The following is a 26,984-nucleotide window of genomic DNA, read 5'->3' as shown; positions in this document are numbered from 1 at the left end:
TTACATTCCTAAGAAACAAAAATACTTCCTAGAACAGGAATTAGCTCAATAGATATAGATATTTCTAACTTGCTGTGATTTTCCTAAGTTTGTTACTTGAAGAGTTTAAAAAGTGATTTGACTGCGGATATACAATAGAGAGTTGGCTCCTTTTCAAAAATAATTACCCCACTGACAACAGCCCTGGACCCCTGGGCACCCTGAAGCCCACACTTCTAGGTAATTGCTCCCACACCACTGGAACCTGGAATTTTGCTCCTAGTCTTCCAAACCCAACAACCCCTATTACAAAGTAAAGATCTCTCAGGGACCCTCCTAAATGACTCCTTAGACCTTTAATTCAGGTGCTGGACTCTGCAGCTTCCCAGCACCTTCCCCCCCCCCCCCCCCCCCCCCCCCCCTTCAATTGCGTAAAACTGGTTAAGTTACTTTCTCAGCCTTAATTGCCGTTTAGACAACCAGGTATTTTCTACTTTACCTGTAGTTAATGGAAGGTCACAGCTAAAACAATTCAGCCAGCACTTACTTGTAAGATTGTTAACTAGCTTATTTGGGATTACTGTTTTAATGTTAAAAACCAAGAAAGTTCTGAAGAGATAAAGAAATTACGTCCATCCACCTTTCGAGCTAGATTTGTGGGTGGGTTTTATTAAATCTTATATGGATACTGATTAAAGATATTGATTATTGTGAGTTATCATTATTGCTGTTCAATTAACTATCAACCCCCTCCGCCTGGAAGGGAAACTGACTATACCTTGTTAACAATGATTCAAATTTCTTAGGCTTCCTTTTTACCTGGGGCAAAAGAAGTAGTTAGAATACTGGCCCAGGACATTTTAAACTGATCTAATTATAATAGATGATGGCAAACTATTTGTAATGTGAATGGAACTTAGAAATGCATATTTCAATAATTTTCTAGAAAAAGTGCATATTGTTATTTGGCATTGAGAGATTTATTAACTATATAGCCCCAAGAAAATTCTATTTACTGTAGTTCACTGTTCAATAAGGGGATGGTGGTGGAATCCATTCCCAGGGATATTACAAAGATCGCATGATTGTAAAGGTGCTTGGCATAGAATAAATGCTATTTGAATGCACTCTGTTTTAAGTTAAAAATAATTGCTTCATATTTATTAACCTTATGTGGATTTTCTTCAATGTGAAGTTTTGGTGATGAGATGAATGATTCTCTGTGTCAGGCAGTTTGGGGCCATATCTGACTGAGGTAAAGCCACCAAAATGGAAATTAATTGGTTTTGGTTTTCAAGTTTTAATAGATGATAATTGTTTATGATATTGTTATATGTCTAAAATTTTTATTATTCCATAACTTGGTAAGCAGCTGTATCATCTGTATTGTTAGAGAAGCAATTTCTTTTACAATCTAAATGTTATTAGGTTAAGAATTGTAATTTAAGAAATCTTAAATTACCAAATTTTGCCTTTAATTGTTTTGCTATCATTTGGGAAATTTGTGAGATCATTAATTAAGCTGTTGATGTTATTGCTTAGAGATAGTATTTACCAGAGTATGTTTAGTTTTGATTTTTTCTCAATTATGTGGAAAAGGTTTGGTGATCAAAATTTGGGAATTGTTTAGCACTTAGGAATTAATAATAATATCAGGATAAATTATGAGCTGTTTCTAAGAAGGAGAGATTTTTTTTATGAAAAAAGTTTTGTAAAATCCTTTGTATGATTTTTAGAAAGTCTCGACCTTGAATAAGTGTGCTCAGAGAAACAGCAAAAGATAGCAAACAGACCCAAGGTTTTTCTATTTAACCCCTTCTTGGGGTCCATGTTACTTCTTATTTTGTAAAACTGCCAAGGCACCTGGAAAACTATCTGCATGGGCAAGGTCATCAGCCCCAGACAAAGAACTTCTTTGAGTTATGTAGGTCCTAAACACTGAACTTAGCTTGCTGAGAAATTAAAAGTTTATGTACAATAGATAGAAAGGATTCTAATATTTGGCTTTTACAACAGGACAAGTTTAAAGTAGAGAACGAGAATGTTTAATTAAATCCCTTATGTACGTGAGTCCTGGTAAATCTGTACTGCTTATCGCAGCTCCGTATCTGACTCTAAGCTGTGATTGCTGGGACTTGCTGTTTAAGGTTAAAAGGCACTTGGGACTATAACTACTTTTGTTTTGAGTTTGAATCTGGGTATAGTTGTCTACATTACATCAGTATCTGAGAGAAATGCCACAAGCTACTCAGAAGGAATGTGATCCATACTGTTAACAGTGGAGATCTGCATTTGGGACAAAAGCCGAGGGGACAATCTTAGCCTCAGTCTAGGATGGGATCCTCCTGGCCTCAGTTTCCCCCTGTGTTCCTTTGGAAAGGAAGTTTCCCACCTATTTCAGAGTGTAGCAATGCGGTGGCAGAGACACTACATAACTGAGGAATCAAGACTATATCTGGATTATAAACAGAGCCAAGGATGTTTTATCCTCTCATATTTGGCATATCACGTGTCCCTGCCTTTTTTCCTTCTATAGCAATTTTCTGTGATCAGAGCAAGTAGTCAGTAAAAGATATAAGCTCTTTTTGTGTTATCTTACTGGGCAATCTAATATTATTTTATCTAGAACTAGGGCAGGTACAGAAATTTAAACAAACTGCTTAAGGCTCACTTTAAGATGTTCCCTTTGTCTAAAAGGAATCTAAGAGCAGTAGTATTTTCCTACGATCACTCTCTTACTGCTATCAATGTGAGATTCCATTACAACACCTTTTTGACTAAGAAACTTTGTAATATTTAGGAATTCTGCTATAACTTTGTTTGTTATGATGCTCTGGAATTAGTGTTACGGACTTTTGCACCAACTTAGTAAAGCTTTATGAAGAAGAGTAGAAATGAATACGAGTCACTTAGAACTCACTTTGTCAATGTTCCCTAAGCAATGTGAGAATGTTATTTTGTTATTTGATTAATATCATGCATGCTTAAAATTTTGGGGAAATTAATGATGAGTCATGTAAAGTATGGGAATTTGGGTTCTGATGTGAATTTCTTCAACATGGCAATTGGCCAAGGTTTCAATTTTGAACTTGTAAAGACGATCAGGGTATCATTATTAGAAATGGTAACTTGACAAGGGGGTGGCATTGGGAGTCCTTGCCCAAATAAGAGGGGGGCAGAGAAAGCCAGTAGCCTTCCTCTCGAAGATTTTGGATCCCATTGTGCAGGGGTGGCCCACCTGTATTCAATCTGTTGCAGCCACTGCCATGCTGGTGGAAGAGAATAGGAAGCTCACGTTCGGGGGAAGCCTCATTGCGAGTATCCCACATCAGGTCCGAACCATCCTTAACCAGCGGGCGGGGAGATGGCTTACTGATTCTGGAATTCTAAAATATGGAGCTATATTTCTTGAAAAAGATGACTTGATCTTATCCCAGGACAATAATATAAACCCAGCTTCCTTCCTATCCTCAAAAGGTACAGATACTGATACTTTAGAGCACTATTGTATTGACTTAATTAATCTCCAAACCAAAGTCAGGGAAGATTTACAGGAATCCCCAATTCCAAGGGGAAGGAACTGGTTTATAGATGGGTCCTCCAGGATAGTGGAGGGAAAAAGAACAAATGGATATGCCATAGTGGATGGTGATAGTTCCTCCCTGGTTGAGAGCGGTAGATTGCCAAATTCATAGTCAGCCCAAACCTGTGAACTATATGCATCGAACCGAGCCCTAAAGTTATTAGAGGGAAGAGATGGAAATATCTATACTGATTCTAAATATGCTTGGGGTGTGGTTCATGTCTTTGGGAAAATATGGGAGGAAAGGGGGATGATAAATAGTAGAGGAAAAGACCTAGCCCACGTTGCCTTCGTCTCTCAGGTATTAGAAAACTTATTATTACCAGGAAATATATCAATAATCCATGTGAATTGTCATCAATCTGGGCAGTCCTTCGAGGTTAGGGGTAACCACCTTGCAGATGAGGAAGCACAGAAAATAGGAGCTATAGTATCTGAACTACCCAACCATTTGCTGGTACTAATTCCCTCTTTTCCTCCGAGTCTTCCTTCCCCAACCTTTACTACAGAAGAACAGAAGAAGGTGTCATCTTTAGGGGCTGAGGGGCGGGAAGGCCGATGGTATCTCCGAGATGGAAGAGAGGTACTGACCAAATCAGGTATGAGGCAGGTCCTCCAACATTTACACCAGGGCAGTCACTGGGATGTCCAGAACCTGTGCGATGCTGTTCTCACACGGTATATGTCAACCGACCTTTACACCCTAGCAAGACAATTGGTACAGGGCTGCCTTGTTTGTCGCAGGACAAACAGGACTGCTTTGCGCCGAACCCCGATCGGTGGAAGGCCACCAGGTCTTCGGCCGTTTCAAAGCATACAGGTGGACTTTACTGAGCTGCCCCCCATAGGCCGTCTCAAATACCTGCTGGTCGTAGTGGACCATCTGACATCTTGGGTGGAGGCTTTTCCCTTGCCCCGGGCTACTGCCCCTATGGTATGTAAGGTTTTGTTGGAACGAATAATCCCAAGGTATGGGATGGTGGAACGAATTGACTCGGACCAGGGGACTCATTTTACGGGTAAGATCCTGCAGCTCCTTATGCAAGCCTTGGATATTACATGGGAGTTTCACACTCCTTGGCATCCTCCCTCGTCAGGCAAGGTAGAAAGGATGAATCGGGAGACCAAGAGACAGCTTATGAAGTTGATGTTAGCAACGCAGTTACCTTGGACTAAGTGTCTCCCCCTGGCCCTTCTCAGAATACTAAAGTACTAAACCTCGAGGGGACGTGGGGTTGTCTCCTTATGAACTCCTATTTGGTCACCCTTATCTAGGAAGAGGAGAAACTTGGGATCCTATATATGAACAGAAAGATAGGTTTTTAAGGGAATACGTATCAGCCTTGGCAAAACACCTCCGTATTTTACAGACTAAGGGGTTGATCGCTCAGACCCCACCTTTAGGCTTTCCGGTGCATAAGTACCAACCAGGAGACTGGATCCTGATCCGGACGTGGAAGGAGGAAAAGCTTGTCCCGACCCGGGAGGGGCCTTTCCAAGTCCTGTTGACATCAGACACCGCGGTGCGGACCACAGAGTGAGGCTGGACCCATCACTCCCGAGTGAAGACATCTACTAAGCCGCCAGGCGAATGGACTGTTGAACCCTCGTCCCAGGGGGACCCATTAAAAATACATCTGAGGCATAAGCCTCCCATCGGCTGGATGCATGAACCCTGAACGCCTACTTGATCCATAAGGTTGCTAATAGCTATAAGTGCAGCTGCGCTCCTTCCAATTTGCCTCCCGTGTATGCTGCAATTGATTACCAGAATGAAAAAAGGACTCTATCAAAGATGATTAAGTTAGAAGGTACAGCCAATGGATCTATCAGACTGATGATCCTTAAGGGGGGGGAATGGGAACCAGTTGAGCAGGAGGACCGACTAGATCCTGAAGAGAAAACCAACGAGTTAGATCGTGCAGTTGAAGCAGTGTGTAAGAATTGGCGTGGGAAGCTTTCAACTATGGAATAAGAGGGGGGCTTTGTGTGGGATACAAGATTGTGAAAGCTTCCCTATGAATAAATCAGACAAGATAATACTCAAATAGTACAAATTTAGTTAGGATGTAGACCTCACTAGGCCTAAGTTTCGTTTTCCTGCAAATCATATGATTTCGGGGAAATCAGGTGGTCTCCCCCTCTTCCCCTCCCCCAGCCTACTCACAAACCATCATCTTAACATTAAAATTTCCCTATAAGGTAATTCTGTAGTTTCTGTGCTAGTATTGGGTAAACGTATTCTGGGTTAGATTGTGAGGCCACCTGTCCCAGCAAATAGGGCAGGGGTCCAGCCTCTGGGGGTGGGATTTCTTAGAACTGTTTGTACAAGAATTGTTTGTATATATCCCCTTGCCTGCCTTCTCCCCCTTGCCTCTTTTCACTACCATCTCCGCCCTGGTAGTGGGAGATGCCCAATTCTCGTGAGACTTGATCAAATAAAGCTTCTGTTTTGTTTCTACCTTGAGAAAACTGAGACACCTCTGTTTTTTTATTTGAGCCGGTGGTCTGTTGTCCCACACAAATCGATAAGTTACTTAATCTCTATGGGTTTTGGTTTATCTGTAAAATGGGAATGATAATACCTGTATTTCCTACTTTAGAAGCTTATTTCAACGATCTAATGAAATAATGTATGTAAAAGACCTTGGTAATATCTAAAAAGTGATATGTAAATATCAAATATTATTTCCACTTAACAATGTGGCCTCTCACAATCAACCAGCCAAAACTGTACTTAGTTCAGTCAACCCATTTGGTCATAAAAATACTTAACCTTTTCATGCTTGAACCACAAATCATGAGTTTCAAAAATTTTCATGAAGAATATGACGGAGTTCTGTTAAGAACTACAGACCATGAACTTGTTATTAAATATGTGATCACAGTATTTGAATATCAATTTCCTTTGTAAATACCTACATATTTTGCGTATTTAAAAACATTATTCTGAGAAGGGTTCCATAGGCTTCAACAGACTAAAAGGAATTCATGACACAAAAAAGGTTAGGTACACATGAATTCTAGATAATTTAATTGACTTGGCTATTTTATTCCTCCACAGCTTAAGATATCAAAAAAAAAATGTGTGAACACTTTCAAAAGTTGCTCATTCTCTATCTCATTGCAAAATACCTGGGAGGTAAATAAATCCATCCAACTGCCCTATCCTTGCTTTTGTCATGTCCATTTTCTTTTTTTAAGGTTACTGCATCTTTGCTTTTCATTAGAGATAAAAAGTAAAGAGTCCATATCTGAAATAACTTGTATAAAACACTCTGCTACATTATACTGCTGATATATACAATATCGTTCAAGCTACAGTATTTGATGATAAAGTGACTCATTTTATAGAAATGTCCCCCAAGGACTAGTACTACGTATGTGATACAGGTGGCTATTTTCTCTGCCTCAATCTTCAGTACATACTTGTGTATGAGTAGACACAAGATGAGTAGGACAAGCCAATAACAAAAATGACAATTCTATCTAATTTGCTTATTCAGTACCGTACCAAAATACCAAAGTGAGAAAAAATAATAACAAAATTCATCTGGAAGATCAAGAATATCAAGGGAATCAATGAAAAATAAATGTGAAGGAAGGTAGCCTAGCAGTACCAGATCTCAAACTGTATTCCAAAGTAGTAATCATCCAATCAACCTGGCACTGGCTAAAAAATAAAAGTGGTGGATCAGCAGAATAGACTAGGTATACAATACACAGTAGTAAATGACCATGGTAATCTAATACTTTATAAATGCAAAGATCTAACCTTTGGGGATAAATCTACTAACTGGAAAAAATTGCTGATAAAAGTGGAGAGCAGTTTGACAGAAACTAGGCATAGGCAGGTATCTCACAACATATACCAAGGTGACTTGGACACAGAGTAGTATCATAAATAAATTAGAGAAGCAAGGAAAACTTCACCTGTCAGATCTATGGATAAGAGAAGAATTTATGACCAAACAAGAGACAGAGAGCATTACAGAATATAAAATGGATAATTTTGATTACATTAAATTTGCAAGTTCTTCCACAAACAAAACCAATGCAGCCAAGATTAGAAGGAAAGCAGGAAATTGGGGGAAATTTTTTTACAGCAACTTTGTCTAATAAAGGCCTCATTTCTCAAATATTTAGTCAAATTTATAAACTAAGGGCCATTCCCCAATTGATAAATGGTCAAAGGATATGAACAGGCAGTTTCCAGAAGAAATCAAAGCTATCTATAGTCACATGAAAAAAACAGTCATTATTTATTAAAGAAATGCTACTTAAAACAACTCTGATGTACCACCTCACACCTATCAGATTGGTTAATATGACAAAACCAAACTAAAATGATAAATGCTGGAGGGTTATGTGGAAAAATAGAGACACTAATGCACTGTTGGTAGAGTTGAGAACTGATCTAACCATACTGGAGAGTAACTTGGAACTAGGCCCAAAGAACTATAAAACTGTGTATATCCCCTTTGACGTGGCAATACCATTGTTAGGTCTCTATCCCAAAGAAATCAAAGACAACTACAAAGAACCTATATGTACACAAATATTTATAGTTCTTTTTGTGGTAGCAAAGAATTGGAAACTGAGGGGGATGCCCATCAATTGGGAAATAGCTGAACAAGTTTGTGGTATATGTTTGAGATGTAACATAATTGTACTATAAGAAATGACAAGAACCATGGTTTCAGAAAATTCTAGGAAGACTTATACAAACTGACATTGGATGACTTATACGAACTGACACTAAGTGAGGTAAGTTGAACCAGAAGAACAGTGTACATAGTAATAGCAACATTGTACAATGATTCACTGTGAAAAATTTAGCTACTCTGATCAATATAATGATCCAAGAGAACTCTTAAGGGCTTATGATGAAAAATGCTATCCACCTCCAGAGAAAGAATTGATGAGTCTGAATGCAGACTTAAGCACATTTCATTTACTTTGTTTTTCTTGTCTTTTTTTTTGTAACATGGATAATATGGAAAAGCTTTGCATGATTTCATATGTATAATTGATATCACATTTCTTGCCTTCTCAATGAGTGGGGGAGAGGTAAGAGCGAGGGAGAGAATTCAGAAATCAATTTTTTAAAAGATGAATGTCAAAATAAATAATAAATTTCAAGGTAAAAAAATGGACAGCCTGAAGAAATGCCTTCAATGAGGAAAATGATGGGAATGGAGAAAACTACTTATTGTCTATAGCACCTTAAAGTATGCATTTTACATATTATTTCACATGAGCCAGACAACAACCCCGGTAAGTAGGTACAACAGGCATTATTATGCCTTTTTTACAAATGGGGAAACTAAGGTTCAGAGAAAGATGAAGTTACTCACTCATGGTTATATAGCTAGTAAGGAGTGGAAGCAGGATATATACGCAGGTTATTCCTGACTCCAAATCTAGCTTTCTTTCCATTATACCAGGAGGTTCTCAAGGGTCACAATATTAATACATAGGGGTAATTCACAGAAAAATAATTCAATACTGAGGAGTGGTGAAAAAGGTGGAGGATAGCCAATTAAGCCAATAACCTGATTGCTAAGCTTAATTTTTTTTATTAGAAGAAAATCACCCATCTTATAGGTGATAACCAACTGAATAAATATCCAGATACACACATTTATACACACAAGAGCCTAGAACTAGGAGTACTATGCTGATCAAGTTAGCTATTTTGCTAACATATAGCAGAGATGACCCCTAGAGCTTTACAAGTTTTCAAGTCACCTCCATCATCAAGTTTCTGCTATTTCTAAATTTCATGCCTAATATTTGACATTTTCCTGTCTCGTCTGTTTTCCTTCTTCCCTGCCTAGCTTGTCTGTTGTTTTTTTTTCCCCCTCATCTCCTAGGTCTCTTTGCATTTGCACAGAAATACAAGCCCTTTATAGAGGTCACCAGGCAACTGAGTCTTTTCTTCATCAAAACAGCAAATCAACAAATCACACAGATTAGGTGTATCTTTTGGTATTCTCTGCAATGTTCATTATTTTTAAAAGAATTACTTAAGTTTTATTAATGTCTTTTGGTTTTACATCAGTCGTTTCCAGATTTATCTCACACCTATAATCTCAATAAAACTTCCTTTATAACAGCGAACAAAAAAATTTAAATATAAAACAAAACTAACTGACAGAGACAGAGTATGGTGCAGTGGACAGGGTACTGGATTTGGAGTCAAAAGGACTGGGTATAAGTCAAGGCTCTGCAATTTTTCTGTGAGACCTCAGGTCACACTGGAACTCAGTTTTCCACATCTAAAAAAATGAAGCTATTAAGGAGGGAATAACATACACGCATAACTGGGTATGTGTAACAACAATGTTGCTAGCAGCTGCTGTGGAGGTGAAAAAACAACAAGACCAACAACAAGAGCAGACAGAAGGGCTTCTAGCACAGGTTCTTTGATCTGCTTTTCTAAGAAAGGCAACGTTAAGGGGTTTACAATCTCACTTGAATAAAACATACATATATCATTCACTTAGTTCAGGGGGAAAAATCAGCACCCTGAACTTCAGAGCAAATACAAACAGAGAAAATATAAACAGATCAACAGACAGGCTTTTGTCTGATCAAGAGATCACATACATTTACCAGAGAGAGAAGCACCAACATCTGGCCTTTCAAAGGGGGGGCGGGGTCTTCAACGGCTACCCAGAGTCTCATCATCAACACTGTTCCAATGAGTGTACCTCCAAAAGCAAAACACTAACCTCAGAGCTCATATGCCCTACTCAGGGCCCTGAAGGCTCACCCCTACTTAGCAAAATGGGTGTGGGAAAGATCTTTAATCACTAGCACCACATCATATACATTGTTTCCAATCAATGACTCATGATTCAAACAAAGGCAAGACTCAAAGGTACCTGACTGCCTCAGCGCTGGGAAGCACTCCAAAACAAAAGACAACAAATGGTCCCACTTTACCTGCCCAATTCAAACAAGGCAAGACTCATTAATGGTACCTGATTTCCTTAGCATTCCAAAAGAGAAAACAATAAAAAAAAAAAAAAGGTCTCACCCTTCTTACCATTACAGTATAGAAATCTATCTTACCCTACAGGAAAATAGTGGGGAAGGGGATAGAAGGGAGGGCAGACTGGAGGAGGGGGTAATCAGAAGCAAACCCTTTTGAGGAAGGACAGGTGAAAGGAGAGAGAGAATAGAATAAACGGGGCTAGGGGAACAGGATGCAGGGAAATACAGTTAGAAATAGTAACTGTGAAAGAAAAATTTTGAAACAAGTTTCTCTGATAAAGGCCTCATTTCTCTAACATATAGAGAACTGTGTCAAATTTATAAAAATAAGAGCCATCTCCCAACTGATAAATGACCAAAAGATATAATCAGTTTTCAGATAAAGTAATTAAAGCTATCTATAGCCATATGAAAAAATATTCTATCTCACAGCTGACTGGAGAAATGCAAGTTAAAACAATTCTGAAGTACTACCTCATACCTATTAGATTAGACAACAGGACAGAAAAGGTAAATGACAAATGTTGAAGGGGATGTGGGAAAAATGAGACATTAATGTACTGTTGTCGGAGTTGTGAATTGAATAAACCATTCTATGGAGCAATTTGGAACTATGCCCAAAGGGCAATAAACCCATGTACACCCTTTGACATAGCAATACCACTGCTAGGTCTTACATCCCAAAAGAGATAAAATAAACAAAAAGGAAAAGGACCTATATGTACAAAAATCTCTTTTTGTGTGTGTGTGTGTGTGTGTGTGTGTGTGTGTGTTTATTTTCTTTTGGGACTACAAATATTTTGTCTATTTTTAATTTTTCATCCCTGCCTTTTACTGTTTTGTGGTTGTTTTTGAGAGGGCCTCTTAATAACTGATAAAAATTCCTTGGTAATTGAATTAGTGATTGAGTTGATAAAAAAGCTTCCTTTCACACCTACCCCCCACCCCACCCCATTTTACAGTTGAGGAAACAAGAGGCAGATAGAGGTTAATTGACTTGCCTAGGGTCACACATCTTAAGTGTTTGAGGTCAAATTTGAATTCTGGTCTTTCTGACTCCAGACCCACTGTACCACCTGTTGTTATTCAGTTGTTTTAGTCATGTCTACTCTTCATGGCCACAGATGGAGTTTTCTCAGCAAAGATATATCCCAGCTCTTTTCTGGGGATAAAGAATTAGAAATTAAGGGGATACCCATCAACTGGGAAATGACTGAATAAGTTGTGGTACGTCGTTATGATGGAATGCTATTGTACTATAAGAAGTGATGAGCAGGATGCTCTTAGAAAAGCTAGACTTACATGGGTTGATGAAAAGTGGAATGTAACGGGTACAAAGTAACAGCAATATTGTAAGATGATCAGATACAAATGACTTAGCTATCAGCAATACAACGATCCATGACAATTCTGAAGGCTTAGGATGAAAAATGCTATCCATCCCCAGAGAAAGAACTGATGGTGTCTGAATATAGATTGAAGCAACTTTTGGGTTTTCTACTTTATTTTTCTTGAAGTATTTTTGTCTATCTTTCCTCTGACAACATGACTATTATGGATATGTTTTACAAGACTACACATATATAACCTGTATGGAATTGCTTCCCTTCTCAATAAGGGTGGGTGGGGAGGGAGGAGAGAATTGGGAACTCAAAGTTTTAAAAACATGTTAAAAAATTGTTTTTACATGTAACTGGGCAAAAGCTTAAATACTAAACACCAAAAAAAAATGAAGCTATTAGACTCAAAGGTGACTTCCAGCAGTAAATGCTATGATTGTGACATAACAAATAGCAACTACTCCTGGTAATATAGACAATATTTTGTACCAAGTCTCACACTGCTCCAAGGAGTGGAGGAAGGTACTTTTCTTCATCTCTTCTCTGTGGCTATAATTGTCATTATCACACAAACTGTGCTTATTTTCATAGATACCTAAAAGTTATTTTATCCCTGCTAAAGAGATTTCCTACAGTCTGAATAAAGTCTGATTTAATGCCTGTGAAGCTTTCATTATAGTATTGAGGCAAGGGGGAGGTGTGAAATGAAACTTCTTTATCAAGTCAATCACTAATTCTCTCAATTACCAAGGAATTTTTATCAATTATTAAGAAGCCCTCTCAAAAATAACCACAAAACACCAAAAGGCAGGAATGATAAAATAAAAAGTAAACAAAATACTTGTAGTCCCAAAGGAAAACCTCCATTCTGATATTTATTTAATAACCTAACATAAAGGAATGGTGTTTAGCATTAAGCCTGGTTTAGTAATAAACACTGTAAGGTGCAAATGTCTATATTCCCGTGCCAACACAAATACTGAAAAAAACACAAAATATTAAAAATCAAACCTAAAAAATAGCAATGGTGAATATAAGTGGATTTTCTCTGAAAAGAAAAAAGGTAAGGAACTTTCAAAACTCCAACCATGTTGTCTACAGGAAATACACATAATGTAGAACAAGAGAATTCCAATTAAAATTGGTCTTTCCAATTGAAAGACCTAAGATTTACCATACTACAGCTAGATCAAGAAAAACTAGAATTTCACTGATAAATAGCAAAGCTAAATTTACACTGGTAATCATCAAGAGATAAACAAAGATATATGTACCAAAATATTTATAGTAGCACTTCTGGAGTAGCAAAGAAGTAGAATCAAAATATATGCTAACTGCCAGGAGAATGGCTATACGACTATACTGGAATATTATAAACTGATGCAAATTTTGACTATTAAAATGTGATAGGCTTTAGGATATCATTTGCAAAAGCCAATCTATTTTTCTCAAACTTTCATCAAGGTTGTATATGTAGATTTTATAAAGATGTAGAAGTTGGTAGCTAGGTGGCGCAGCAGAAAGAGTGTGAGATCTGGAGTAAAGAAGAATTGAATTCAAACTCCACCTCAGACACTTATTAGCTATGTCACTCTGGGCAAGTCACTTAACCCTGTTTGCCTTAGTTTCCTCATCAGTAAAACGAGCTGGAGAAGGAAATGGCAAACCACTCCAGTGTCTTTGCTGAGAAAACTACAACTGTGGCCATGAAGAGCAGGACATGACTAAAATAACTGAGCACCGGGCCTGGAGTCAGAAAGACCGGAATTAAAACTTGATCTCATACACTTAAGCTGTGTGGCCCTGGGCAAGTCACTTAACCTCTATCTGCCTCTGTTTCCTTAACTGTAAAACAGGAATAATGATAGCAGTTATCTCCCAGGGTTGTTTTAAGGATCAAGTGATATAAGTAAAGTGCACAAAGTGCCTAACTATAAAGTATGCACTATATAAATGCTAGCTATTATTATAGTAATAAACAAAAATATAATTTGAGAAAGTGACCATCTATCATTGAGCTGAGCCAACATGACAATATTACAAAACCAATTAAATTCCTGAGAAGGTAGAATTGGACAAAAAGCTTCACATACCAGCCTTGTCCTCCACCCTGCTTCTCCTCATCTGAACTAGAACCCTCCACACTCCATCTCCAGAATCCATGGTCCCATTTACAGAAATTCTCTACTCATTTCTGGGACTGCCACACTGCAATTACCTAGCCCACTACATCTAAATATGCCAGTTCCGGACTACCAGTCAGCCTCCAAGTCATCTTAAACTTCCTGTCACTGCCCAGGTATCTATAATTCCATTGTACCTCCTGCTCTGTAATCAAATCAGTAACCCCATTGCTTCTAGCAAGGCCTTATCATTTGACTCCCCTAAGAGATCAAGAATCCCCATCCCCACCCCCAGTGATTCCACAGACCAAAATACAATCACCACCACTCCCTTTTGTCTGTTGGCTCACCTTATTAACACAGGGCTTCATTATGCCAACTGAATGTCTTATTTCCTGTATTTCTATTTCCAATGCTTAACACAGTAGCTGGCATAAAGTAAGCATAGTAAGCATTAAACACCTTTTCATTCATGTAATCATTCAAAATACATAATATAAATATCAATTAAAAACAAAAAATCTAAACTATTTAAACAAATTCTGTGAAATAATGAAAAAAGTGGGAATTAATTATAGCATTTACAGGTCTCAAACTAAGTCATAAATTAATAACCATCACAACTTTTGCAATGTTCTTGAAAAAGAGAACTGAACAAATTAATTATATTCAATAGAAATATAAAGAGAATTTTCAAACACATGTGGAACAATCACAAAATCATATTCTTTTACACAAAATCATCTAGTAAATTTTGAAAGGCAAAAATTTTACACTTTTACAAGCCATAAAGCAATAAAGCTAGAAACAAACCTATCACAAAAGAAATCCTTAAATAAAATATTACAAAAATAATTTAAAAGATAGTAATTAAAAAACTATCAAAATCTAAGGGATGTACTCAGCAACAAATTTATAACATCTAATCAACAAAAGAAAAACTAAAATAATTAATTGTGCACTTCAAGAAAATAACAAAACACCAAAGTGACAGTCAAAGGACATCAGGGTAGACGTCAATACGATGGAAAATAAGAACTGAAATGATAAGGAAAAAAGCTTTTTAAAAAAAAGTAATAAAACTAATACCAAACATAACAAATTTAATCAAAACAAGGTGACAGCTCAAAAATGGCACTGAAATTTTAATGACCCTACATATCTCCATTGAATTAGTGATATTAAAAGGCATAATCAGAAAGATCTATGACAAAAAAAGGGAGATGGACCAATTACATATCAGGAGTGAAAGATGTTATTCTCTATACAAAATGATAACATGTAAATGGAAAGAAAAACAATCAAAAATGAATGCTATGAAATTAGACAAATGGGGACCTACAGGTGTGAAACACTGCAAAAGAGACTTTTTCCAACATATTTATTAGTTTTACTGAATCTTTTCCTCATTTTATTTTTCATTATAATGGATAATAAAGAATATCTGGAGAGGATGGGAAAGGGACACAATGGAAAATGTAGTTTATATAAAAAGATAATAAAAATTCAATTTAAAACAAGTAACAGATAACCAACGAACTGCCACGCATGCACCAATGGTACTCAATATTCAATGTCAAGAGATTTAGAAGGTATACAGTATGAAAATGGAATGATTAATGACTTTACTAACCACCTTGATTTACTTGAGCTCCCTTACTATCCAAAGGAGGCTGGACTGAACTGGGAGTCAGAATCAGACAATCAGGAGGCAGACTGGGCATCCCTTGAGCTTGATATACCAGAGATCCTTTGCAATTCTCTTTGAGTAAACCCACAATCCTCCTGCTGTGTCAGCAATCAAAAGACCAGGATTAAACTTGCACAGACATCCGGAGTCAGGAACACTACCTTGCTTATTGGTAACTGTAATCTTGGCTGACAAAAGGACAGACATCCGGAGTCAGGGGCACTTCCTTGCTTATTGGAAACTGTACTCTTGGCTAACAAAAGGACAGACATCCTGAGTCGGGGCACTTTCTTGCTTTATAAAAAAAAGCAAATTTACTTCCAATTGCAGCTCCTATAACCACAGTGTGGCTTGTCGCTGCTGTGGCTGTGTAAGACCAATAATACCAGCACGCAGGAAGATTGCCAGCACAGGTTCTCTGATCTGCTTTTCTAAGGAAAGCAACTTTAAGGGGTTAGCAATCTCACTTTAATCAAACATACATATATCATTCACTTAGTTCAGGGGGAAAAGCCAGCACCCTGAACTTCAGGGCAAATATAAACAGAAATTACAAACACAGATAATATAAACAGAGCAAATAATACAATTCAACAGACAGGCTTTGTCTAGTCAAGACATCACATACACAGTTACCAAAAAGAGAAGCACCAACACCTGGGTTTCTTCAAAGCCAGGGGGCTCCAGCAGCTACCCAGAGTCTCCACACCAACACTATTCCAGTGAGCGAGAGCCCCAAACAAAATGCTAACCTCTGAGTTTATATACCCTTCTTAGGGCCCAAAGGCTTCACACCTAACCAGCAAAAGGCTGTGGACCTGGGGCTTCACACCTAGTTAGCAAAAGGGTGTGGGCTTGAGGCTTAGCACCTAGCAAGACTTAATCAAAGGCACTTGATTACTTTACTTTAGCATTCTAAAAGAGAAAACAGTTAAAAAAGTCCCACCTTAATTAACAATACACCTTCACATGCATGCATACAATTTAATTTAGTTTGAGGCTCTCTTCTCTCCCTTTCCCCTTCACCACTGTTAACACCTCTCCCTCCTCCCCTGTCATGTGAAAAACCACATTAAAGTTTGATGGGATTCAAGTCTTTTATGTTGGAAGCATCAACATAGAGGAGATGAGGGCTCTATTGTATTTTATTTAAGGGGAGGTTTACTATTTGTATTTGTTGAGATGTTTAAGTTTACAAAAAAAATTCATTTTTAAAAGGCTGATCCTAAAAGTATAAAAGCTTCTGTACACAAATATTTAAGAAACCACAGCAAGATAAAGGGAACCCATTAAAAGTGAAAAAAACTGTAAACAGAACACAAACATGGAAAAGTAGCCTTTATATAGCTGAAGAGGATACTAACACATGAGTCATTCTCACTTAGCCCCTCTCTTTCAAGCTTGGGGATCCGTTAACCTGATTGATGGTTCTCCCAGAACCTTATTTCAAGAAAGGGCTCATCATAATTTCACCTCGTTTCCCATACTCTTCCCTTCCTGTCCACCCCACTTCCAGTTCTGTGACCATGATCAAATCAATTCTGCCATGGTACCTGAAATCTACTCTCCTGTCCTCAACCATTGTTGTTGAGTTGTATCCAATTCTTCCTAACCTCATAGACCAATTCTCCATGGGGTTTTCTTAGCAAATTTACTAGAGTGGTTTGCCATTTCCTTTTCTAGTTTTATGCTACTGTTGTTTGTCCTTCATTCTGGAAGAAGACCACGACATCAGGGAGGTGATGATGTAACTTGCAAGTGAACTGGATTTAAGCGGGGCAGTGCTATGCAAAGTCACCAGCCTTACTCTCTCCTCCTGAGCCATCTGAGTTCAGTAACAACATATAGATGAGGAGGACTGGAGATGGCTGGAGATGCAGTGGGAGACCTTGGCTTTTTTAGTCCAAGGTCTTTCCCAGGTCTCAGTTTGTCTGAGGCAACACCCTGTTTTAGGCTGGGATTCAGTAACTGGTCCAGAATCACACAGCTAGTAAGTATCTGAGATCCAATGTGAATTCGGGTCTTTCTGATCAAACTTGGAAATAACCACTATTTTGTCAGATTCAAAACCCTTGGCACCATCCCAGTTTTCCATCTCATGTCACTCACTAAGTTGCACAAAGTTTCTCTCTGCCTCCCAGCACCAGTATTGGAGGCATCACATCTAAAGATTAAACTATGTCTTTGACAATTAAGTATATATCATACACCGCATGGATTTTCTTCCAAATCAGATTAGGGACAAAAGTGAGGTCTGTATCTGTACTAACACATTATGTCAAAACTGAATTATCTTCTTCAAAAAACCCAGCTCTCCTACTAACTCTCCTGTCAGCGCACATAATCATTCTCCTAGTCATACAGAGAATTCAAAAATCTGATCATGTGACTTGTCCTGCTTTGTTCCTCATATTCAGTCTGTTTTCCAGACATTGCCAATATGTTCATGTTTTGCTTGGCTGTACTTATTTGAGAGAGGGGTTTTCATTGTAGTGGGTTTTGAGAGGGGGAAGCTAATGATAAATGATGCCCCCCAAAAGTAAAAGGATCAATAAATCATCTTTTATGCAAAGAACAGAAGCAAGTTGAGAGGGAAACACAGAGAAGTTGGATAGCTTCAATACTATTGCACTGAATTTGTCATATGTACATGTTTGTGTACATATAAACATATTTTAAAACAAACTGTATGAAATAAATTCAGTTTCATAAATGGTCTTTTCACTTTCCTCATTGAAGGTGAAAATATTCAGGTATGTTGATGTTTGTCAAGATTATAATAAAAAATTAAAATCCCAGAGGAAAAAGGGAGAGAATTCTGGCAATTGAGAGCTCAATGGTAACTTCGGAAAGAACAGCTTCAGTTGAATGATGAGGTTGGAAACCAGACTGCAAGGGTTTAAAATTGAATGAGAAGCCAGAGTGGAGGCACCTACCTAACAGATGGCCTTTTCAAGGAGTTTAGCCAAGAAAAGTAAGGAGACATATAGGACAATAGAACAAGAATGACTGGATCAAATGAAGACTTTTAAGGATGAGTGAGACATGTCTGTAGGCAGAAAGGAAGGAACCAATAGATAAGGGAATACTGAACATTAGCGAAAGTGGGCATGCTAGTAGTGGAGATTTGCTGGAAAGGATAGGAATTGATGGGATCCAGGGTACATGAAGAAGTTTTTGTCTGTAGGAGGGTTTGTATTGGCAAGAATAAGGGCTATGCCTTCAAGTTAAGGTAGAAGAGATAAGAGGAGAAAACTGTGAGTTTTAGAGAAATGGAGAAGAGGAATGTAAATGGCTTCAATTTTTTCAATAAAGTATGAAGATAGATCCTTCGCTGAATGGGCTGGAAGAAGGATACATGGAAGGACTGACGCAGAGAGGACCAGTTGAGATGATGTTATGTAAAGTAAGTCCAATCAGTATGGTTTCATAAGATTTTCTTCAACTCCATTCAGTAGTACACAAAGGATGTGGATGGTGGTAGTCATATGAGTGTGGAGAGTGGGGAGATATATGTTTTAACAACTTCAGATAGACATTCTGCTCTCCCTCCTTCACTCTAATACATGTTTTAACAACTTCAGATAGACATTCTGCTCTCCCTCCTTCACTCTACTGACTATTACACTTCACTAAAGTTCATTAGTCAGGAATCTCCTCTTTAAATAGTTCAAAGAGCAAACATTACATAGGTGGACATGGAAAAAGACATTCAGGATTCTAATAGCCATTCAGAGATTGTTTATTCCCGATAAATGTGTTTTCTCCTATTTCAGAAATATGGCCAGAAAGCTTGAAGCCAACAACCATGGGCAATTCTGTCTACTACTTCAGTAACTAAAGGGGCTTTTCTATTTCTACTTGAAATAGTTTTGAATGTGCCTTGAGTACCTCTTCCAGTGCTTCCCCTTCCCACAAAACCCTCTAAAAAAATTTACCAGGACATTAACGAAATTAGGGAGAAAGGGAAAAGAAAAGGGAAACTGTATTTTGAAAATTTTAAAAACCTAAGTCACTTGAGGAGCTCAAGAAGACAACAGTTTGCCCAGTCCCTAGCATATAGTTTGTGCTTTAAAATAGATGCCTGTTAATTTACTGAAAAATGCTGATCATTTAATGTTCACATTGTGAAGTAGGTACTACAGATATTATCCCCATTTTACAGAGAAAATCGAGGTTCACAGAGGTTAAGTGACTGGACCATGGATATATGTGATGCCAGAGCAAAGATTTAAACCAGAGGTTCCCAAACTTCTTGGTCCTACCTCTCCCTTTCCAATAAAAAAAAAAATTACTCAGTGCCCCCATGGAAATCTACTTTCTTAAGCCCTTTAAAATTTGCATCACTTCAAACATATGTAAATTTTTAAAAACATGATAGATCCTAAATTTAATAATTTATTGTAAATTTGTGCTTTCCTGCATTGAAATTTTGATGACACAATATTGCATAATGTAACCATATAGTATCATATTGGAAACAAGTTATTACACAAGCATATTCCTGTCCATGCATGCTGGACTTCCCAACAATGCACAACAGGCTCTCCTGCCAACACTTGCTTGTTAAGACCTGTCAGTGGACTTGACCACTGATGGGTTATAACTTGCATTTTGTGCATTTATTTGGAAAACAATGTTATCATTATGACTTTAACTCTGTTACACACCAGATGAAACATGTACAAATGGTTTTTCAAAATCTTCCTATCTTCTCTTCTTTCCTTATGCTTTCACTGACCCCTTATTTTTATTCAATGCCCCACCCCCATTGCACCCAAAGCAACTACCAGCCCCCTGGATTATTCCAGCAACCCACAAGGGGTGATATTGCCCACTTTGAGAACCTCTGAAACCTTGGCCATCCTAATTCCAAGTCCAATGATATCCACTATGACACATTGCTCCTTGAAAGTCACACAACCTCTTGCCAAGCTCCAAACTAACTTTGAGCAAAATATAAAAGACCTTGGAGACACTGGGGAATGAACATGAAGCTATAAGACACTGTATGTATAAGGGCAACAGAAGGAGAATGTCTGCTTGAAGTTGTTTAAACATAAATTCTTCCAATTTCCACACTTGGTTTTAACCTCAAGGTCAATATATAAAATGGATAGTCCAATTACAACTTATGACAAGTTCTATCTTATGTATCAATTGTTTGTTAGTATGCATATAGATCTGGAAAAAGTGCTTAAAAAACCCAGTGTGTTCCCCTAACCAAGATTCTATTCCTTCCAAAACCTATTACTCCCTCTTGGATTCCCTATTTCTATGAACGGCACCATCACTAACCAGATCTCTGGATTCTCCAGACTCAAAACCTCTAGAAACACCCTTGACTCCTCTTTTTCTCTTCCATATAAAAGGGACTTGATTTGGAATGAGGAAAATTGGGTTAGACTTTGTCACTAACCTTCTGTATTCCCTGAGCTGCCAGATCCTCATCTATAATGTGCTGAGAGTTCTTTTTTGTCAAAACTGTGATTTCAATGGTGCAAAGAAGTCTCTCCACAGAAAACTATCTGCAACTTACAGTCTCTAAGAGAATTACCCACAGCAGTGATTTACTTGCCCAGGGTCACAGATATCACGTATCTGAGGTGGGACGTGACTCTATCACACCACTTTTGATCTCTAAAATTAGGAAACAAACTGTTTACTCTCTAAGATCCCTCTCAAACAGTCAAATGCACTGAATGCTACACCTCCCAAATCACGCCCATAAATTGTTACTTTCATTCTTGATCTCAGTGATCACAGAATCTCCCCCATTTTTTAATAACATGTCCAGATTAATCTTCCCATTGCATGGCTCTGACCATGTAATTAAACTGCTCAAAAACTTCCAATGGTTCCCCAAAAGAAGGTCAAATTCCTTTGTTGGGTAGCCAAGGCCCTCCACAATCTGACTCTTAATCCCTGGTTTCCAACATTAGCTCACTCAACTTCTCTCCAATGTTCCCACTGAGTTCAACTCCATCCTTTCTTCCAGTATGTTATATTTTCTAACTTTTGCCTTTGTTCATTCTGTTCCCTACAGTTGGAATGCCCTTCTTTCCAGTCCTACCTATTAAACCTCCACCTTAACCTTCAAGCACTAACTCAAATGTCACCTCCATGGCCATCCTCTCATCTCTCCCAGACACCTGAAGGGATTTTCCTTAGCTCTGAACTCTCTTAGCACTTTGTTAGTAACCTCTTTATGAACTCATCACTCCATTCTATTTGAAAGTATTATATAAAACTGAGCGCTCCCTCCTATTGTAAAGATATACAGATATAGGTTTGCCTGTGTGTAAATATCTCTATGTATATCTGTCTGTATACACATACATACACAACCACACAACCACACACACACACACACACACACACACACACACACACACACACACACACGAAAGGCTTCTTGAACCAGAATCCAATCTCCATCGCTAGCATAGTTTTTCACAAAGTAGAGACACAATACATGTTTGCTGAATGAACAAAAGAACAGATCAATAACAGATACATTTTCAATTGTATTCCGGTTCATCCATGCTCTCTTACTCAAAACTCTTTGTGACCAAAGCATGCTCAAAAAGGCTGACCTAAAGTAAGGGGAATAGACTGTAGTCCTGAAAGAGAAGTTAAATGTTCTACCAGGATACTGAACCTCAGACCCTGACCTTATTTTCAACATGGTGCCCTTAATGGAAATAAGCTAACCAGTCAAATATACCTTTTTTCTTTTTCACAAGGCAATGAATCATGAGATTTTTCAAAATTCCAATCTTCAGCTGAAAGTGTATGTGCTTTAAATATATATATATATATATATACATGTATATATATATATGTATATATATATAGAAATTTTACGGTTTGTGCTTCAATTGGCTTTTAAAAAATGTATAGGCACATATATGGAACAGAGAAGCATACAAGTACAAATTCACTTCCATAAAAACACTGTATTCCTGTTACTACTGAGGTCTGACAATTCAATTCAATAAACATTTATCAAATGTCTGCTGGAAGATGCAAAGTTTATAAGCTCTTCATGGCATTTACAATCTACAAATATATGACATATACACAGATAACTGTAATGCAAAAACAAAAAAAAAAAACTCCTTCCAAAAACACAAGTACTGTAGAGATATGCAAAACCAAATTCTAAGAGATTGTGTCATAGTAGATAGAGCAGACGTGGACTTGGTAAAACCTGGGTTCAAAATCCCACCCCCGACTCACACTAATTAGGTGGCCAGACAAGTCACTTAACCCCTCTGAGGCATTCTTTGATCATCTGTAAATACGGATAATAGCACCTACCTTAAAAGGATGTTATGAGCATCAAATGAGATAAAAATAAAGAAATATGTAAACGTCAACTAGTATTATTATTATTAAGGGAAATATTACCTTGGGTCTTCCAAATACTCTGACACTAGGGAGTTGAGATGTTCTCTACGGAATAGCAAAACAAGAAAGTTAATTGTAATTTGCCTGGAGAGTAAATCAGGTATTGGCCTCGAAAGAGAGGGCAACAGGACAAAAGTGTACATGCATTAAAGTTTTTACTTTGTGACATTCAGATTCTGTCCCTTTGCTTATTTATTCAAACACTGTAAAATTATAATGTGCAAAGTGTGTACAGATTGTGAAAAAAAATTTAAGCTTAAAATATAACACGAAAGAAAACCTGAACATTAACTATAAGACATAAAATATGAATCAACTATTCTTAAAAATAGGGGTTCTGAAGCGAGGCCAATTACATAATTAAAGTAAGAGAGATTGTTTTTGACAAGTCTGTGCTATTTCTCCTATTTTGCGACCCAAATACAGAAAAATGAACGTTACAGGATTCCTCTTCTGCCAAAAAAGTTTCTAAGAGTCAGTTTCCTCATTCTTGGTACTCCAATACCATATGTCAAACAACCAAATCTTGTATGATTTTCAAAATCTCCCGAGAACTTTTTAAACATCACAAACCATGAACTCTCTCCTCCCCAACAATCAGGCTATATACATACACACAGACTTGTGTCCACCCCTCCATAACCTTCCAGTTCAGCGTTTTCTCTAACACCTAAAAGGTTCCTTTCTTCTATGTTTTATAACCAACCTTCTTGGAGCACGTGTCACATTTACTCCTCTAAACCTAGACCCTACTCCACTCCAATTTCTCTTACTGCTTTGCCCCAATATTTTCAGGGACCACTTTTCCTCTTACTGTTCAAGTCCAGTCTTCCCAAACACCCTTCACAGAGCAAATCCTCTATTTCTTCCAAATACCATTCAGCTCTGGCCTCCTCTCCTAAGGACCTCTCGTCGCAACGGAATCCTGTCCCCAAACCTCCATCTCTCCCCATAAAACACTCTAGGTCTTCGGGTCCCCTCCCCGCCAGCCCTCTCCAAGGCCCTCCTCCCTTAGACCCCGCCCCATCCTCTTCGCAGGGCCCTCCTCCTCCATAGTTCCCCCCCAAAGCTTCTTAAGGCCCTCTTTTCCTTCCACCCATCACTCGGCTCTTGCCCCCCCACCAACAACTCAACCCCTCTCCCCCCTCCACAAACCACACACGCGCGCGCGCGCACACACACACACACACACACACACATACACACCACAACACACCCCTCCTCCGACAGGGACGAAAAAAACCACCTCTCGCGGCCTCCTCCCGCCTCCAAAAGGAGACAATTTCTCGGAGGCTCGCTCCCCCCGCGCCCCCCAAGCGGCACCCTGCAGGCCCGGGTCCCTCCCCGCCTCCCGCGGCCCTCCGGGTGGAAGCGAGCCGGGGGCCCGGCTCCTGGCCGCGGGGGCCGCAGGCCTTGGCGCCCGCCGCTCACCTTGCTGGATGTCGCCGTTGCTGCCGCCCGGGATGGGCACGCTGAGCTGGCGCTCGGGCTCGGGCAGGCAGCGGAGGCAAAAGGAGTGCAGACAGGGCAGCAGCTTGGGCTCCGCCTCACGGCGGCTCTGCAGGCTCTGCTGACACACCGCGCAGGTGTCCAGCAGCGAGGCCGGGGGCCCGGGAGGCGGCCCCGCCGGCGCAGGGGTCGGAGCCGCCAGGGCTGCCGGAGTCGCCGGGGCCGGGGCCGCAATCGCCGCTCCCGGACCCGCGGGACCCGCCGAGGCCGCGGCGGCGGCGGAGGCCGCAGGGGCTGAGCCCGAGGAGGCCGCGGCCACCCCCCCGTCCTCGGGCCCGGCAGCCGCGCCGCCCTCCGGCCCGGCCCTGCCGCCCTCCTCCTCCTCCTCCTCTTCCACTAGCACCGCGGCGAGAGGCGGCTCCGCCTCCAGCCCCGCGGGTCCCGCAGCCCCGGGCCCGGCCGCCGCCGCCGCCGCTGCACTGCCGCTGACCCCGCCGCCGCCACTCTCGGCCTCGCCGCCGCCGCCGCCGCCTTTGTTTTCCGCCATGTTTTCCTCTTTGAACCCGCCGGACCGCCCCGCGCCGCCAGCCGCCCGCGCCGCCGCCACCCCCAGCCCCAGCCGCAGCAGCAACGAGAACGGCCGGCGAGAACGAGCAAGAGCGAGGGCGCGCGCGCACGGCGGCCCTTCCCCTCGCTCCCTCGTCGAGCGCGGAGGGGAGGGAGCGCGCACGCACCACGCACACACGTCTTTCCTTCCGAAGGAGGCTCGGCCCTGAGAGCACGTAGCGCGGGCACAGACGAGGCTCCTCTCGGCCGGGAAGCGACCGCGGTGCGCCTGCGCGGTAGCCTTCGCTCGTGGGCCGAATTCGACTCCGAGGTAGGATTCACTCTAGACGGCGGAGGGCTCCGTCGTTTAGGCGAGAGCCTAGGGCGTGGGTGAGGCGGGAGCTGCAGGTGGGGGCTCTGGGAAGAGAGGAGCGGGATGCTGGCGAGCTTGGAGGAGGGGCGGTGGCCTGGGCAGGCGGGGCTCCGGGTGAAAATCCCCAGGGATCCGGGTGCGTTGAGATGGACAGTTACTGGTGGTCGTCCTTTGTTGTCTCCTCCCCGAGATGGGAGTCCGGGGCGGGGCCTCGCTCCCAGGGCGCCCGGAGGCCGCGGGCCTCTGCAGCCGCTGGGGCGAAGACTCTCCGCATGTCCCAGCCCTACCGGGATCCGGCCTCACCGAGGCTGAGCAGAAATCTGCCCTTCGCCTCTAATAAGACCGGATTGAGGTCCTTTTCCCTCCCCCAGGGATTGTAAACTCCTTTACCTGCCTCTAGTGCCCAGCATCCCTGTTAAAACGCTGCAGCGCGCAGTTCTTTATTCTAGTTTTCTTTACATATTAATATGTTCGTGTTTGTACTTAAGTTCATAATAAAAGAGAAAAAATATGTTTACCTTTTAAAAGGGCATAGGAAAGTGCACTGGTTATGGAGTGAGCAGACCTGGGTTCAAGTTCTACCCAGACGGTAGTTGTACACCTTTGGTCAAGTCTCTGGGCATTAGTTTCTTCATCTATAAAAGGAGGGGGTGGACCTGGATGGCCTCTAAAGTCCTACCAGCTCTAAATGTAACCTGAGACTGCAATTAACCTTATTACGTAAATAGGCTTTTAGTAAATGAGTCTAGGAAAAAGTGGTTCAAACTAAAGAAAGTACAATGGACGTTCCTGAGCAAAAGAAAATTAGTTGGTTTGTCCCATTTTATGACATCTTGTATCCTTACCAGTGGCAACCTACGACCTAAAAGTTAGGGTATCCAATTTATCCTGTGTATATTATTTTCCCTGGTCTGTGAGCTCCTTGAAAGTAGGTATCTACTTTTGCCTTTCTTTGCACTCCCAGTTCCTGGCACATGGTAGGAGCTTAATAAATATTTATTGACTAACTAGAAAGTAAGTCCAGAAAGGTAGATTACATCCAGATCATAGACATTAGGGCAAGAGGGGTTGTTAAAGGTCTTCTAGTCCAGATTCATTTTATAGATGCAACTAAAACCAGGAAAGGAGGAAGGGCTTGCTCCAGGGCAAACCACTAAGAAAATGCAAGTATTAAATGAATGAGTGAATGAAAGAAATTCTCATTCCCATTCTCTTGACCCCATTTTCTTTCCTGACTCTACACAGCCCTTCACCGGGGGAACCTGCTTACCTCAAAGCCACATGTGGCCATCTAGGTCCTCAAGTGCAGCCTTTTGACTGAGTCCAAGTTTTACAGAAAAAATTCTTTATTAAGGGGATTTGTTCTGTGCAGTTTGGATTCTGTCAAAGGCTGAACTTGAGGACTTGGAGGGACACGTGGTTCCCCACACCTGCTCTAGTCAGTGGGAAGCTTTTCAAAGCTTTTAAACATGAGTTACATGAAAAA

The 26,984-nt window shown here is 40.2% G+C and overlaps 1 protein-coding gene across 2 annotated transcripts in view; it reads right to left on the bottom strand.

Annotated features, from left to right (window-relative positions):
- The window catches only part of TRIM33 (tripartite motif containing 33), a 178,393-nt gene extending 153,267 nt beyond the window's left edge, over positions 1-25,126 (bottom strand). For both annotated transcript variants that reach the window (XM_036766207.1, XM_036766208.1), the window contains exon 1: positions 24,562-25,126. In XM_036766207.1, the coding sequence (XP_036622102.1) occupies positions 24,562-25,126 (565 nt within the window). The remainder of the gene's footprint in view (positions 1-24,561) is intronic.
- Between the last annotated feature and the right edge of the window lie 1,858 nt (positions 25,127-26,984).

Source organism: Trichosurus vulpecula, chromosome 7 (genome assembly GCF_011100635.1).
Source record: "Trichosurus vulpecula isolate mTriVul1 chromosome 7, mTriVul1.pri, whole genome shotgun sequence".
NCBI lineage: Eukaryota > Metazoa > Chordata > Mammalia > Diprotodontia > Phalangeridae > Trichosurus > Trichosurus vulpecula.
This window is presented reverse-complemented; position numbering and strand designations above follow the sequence as displayed.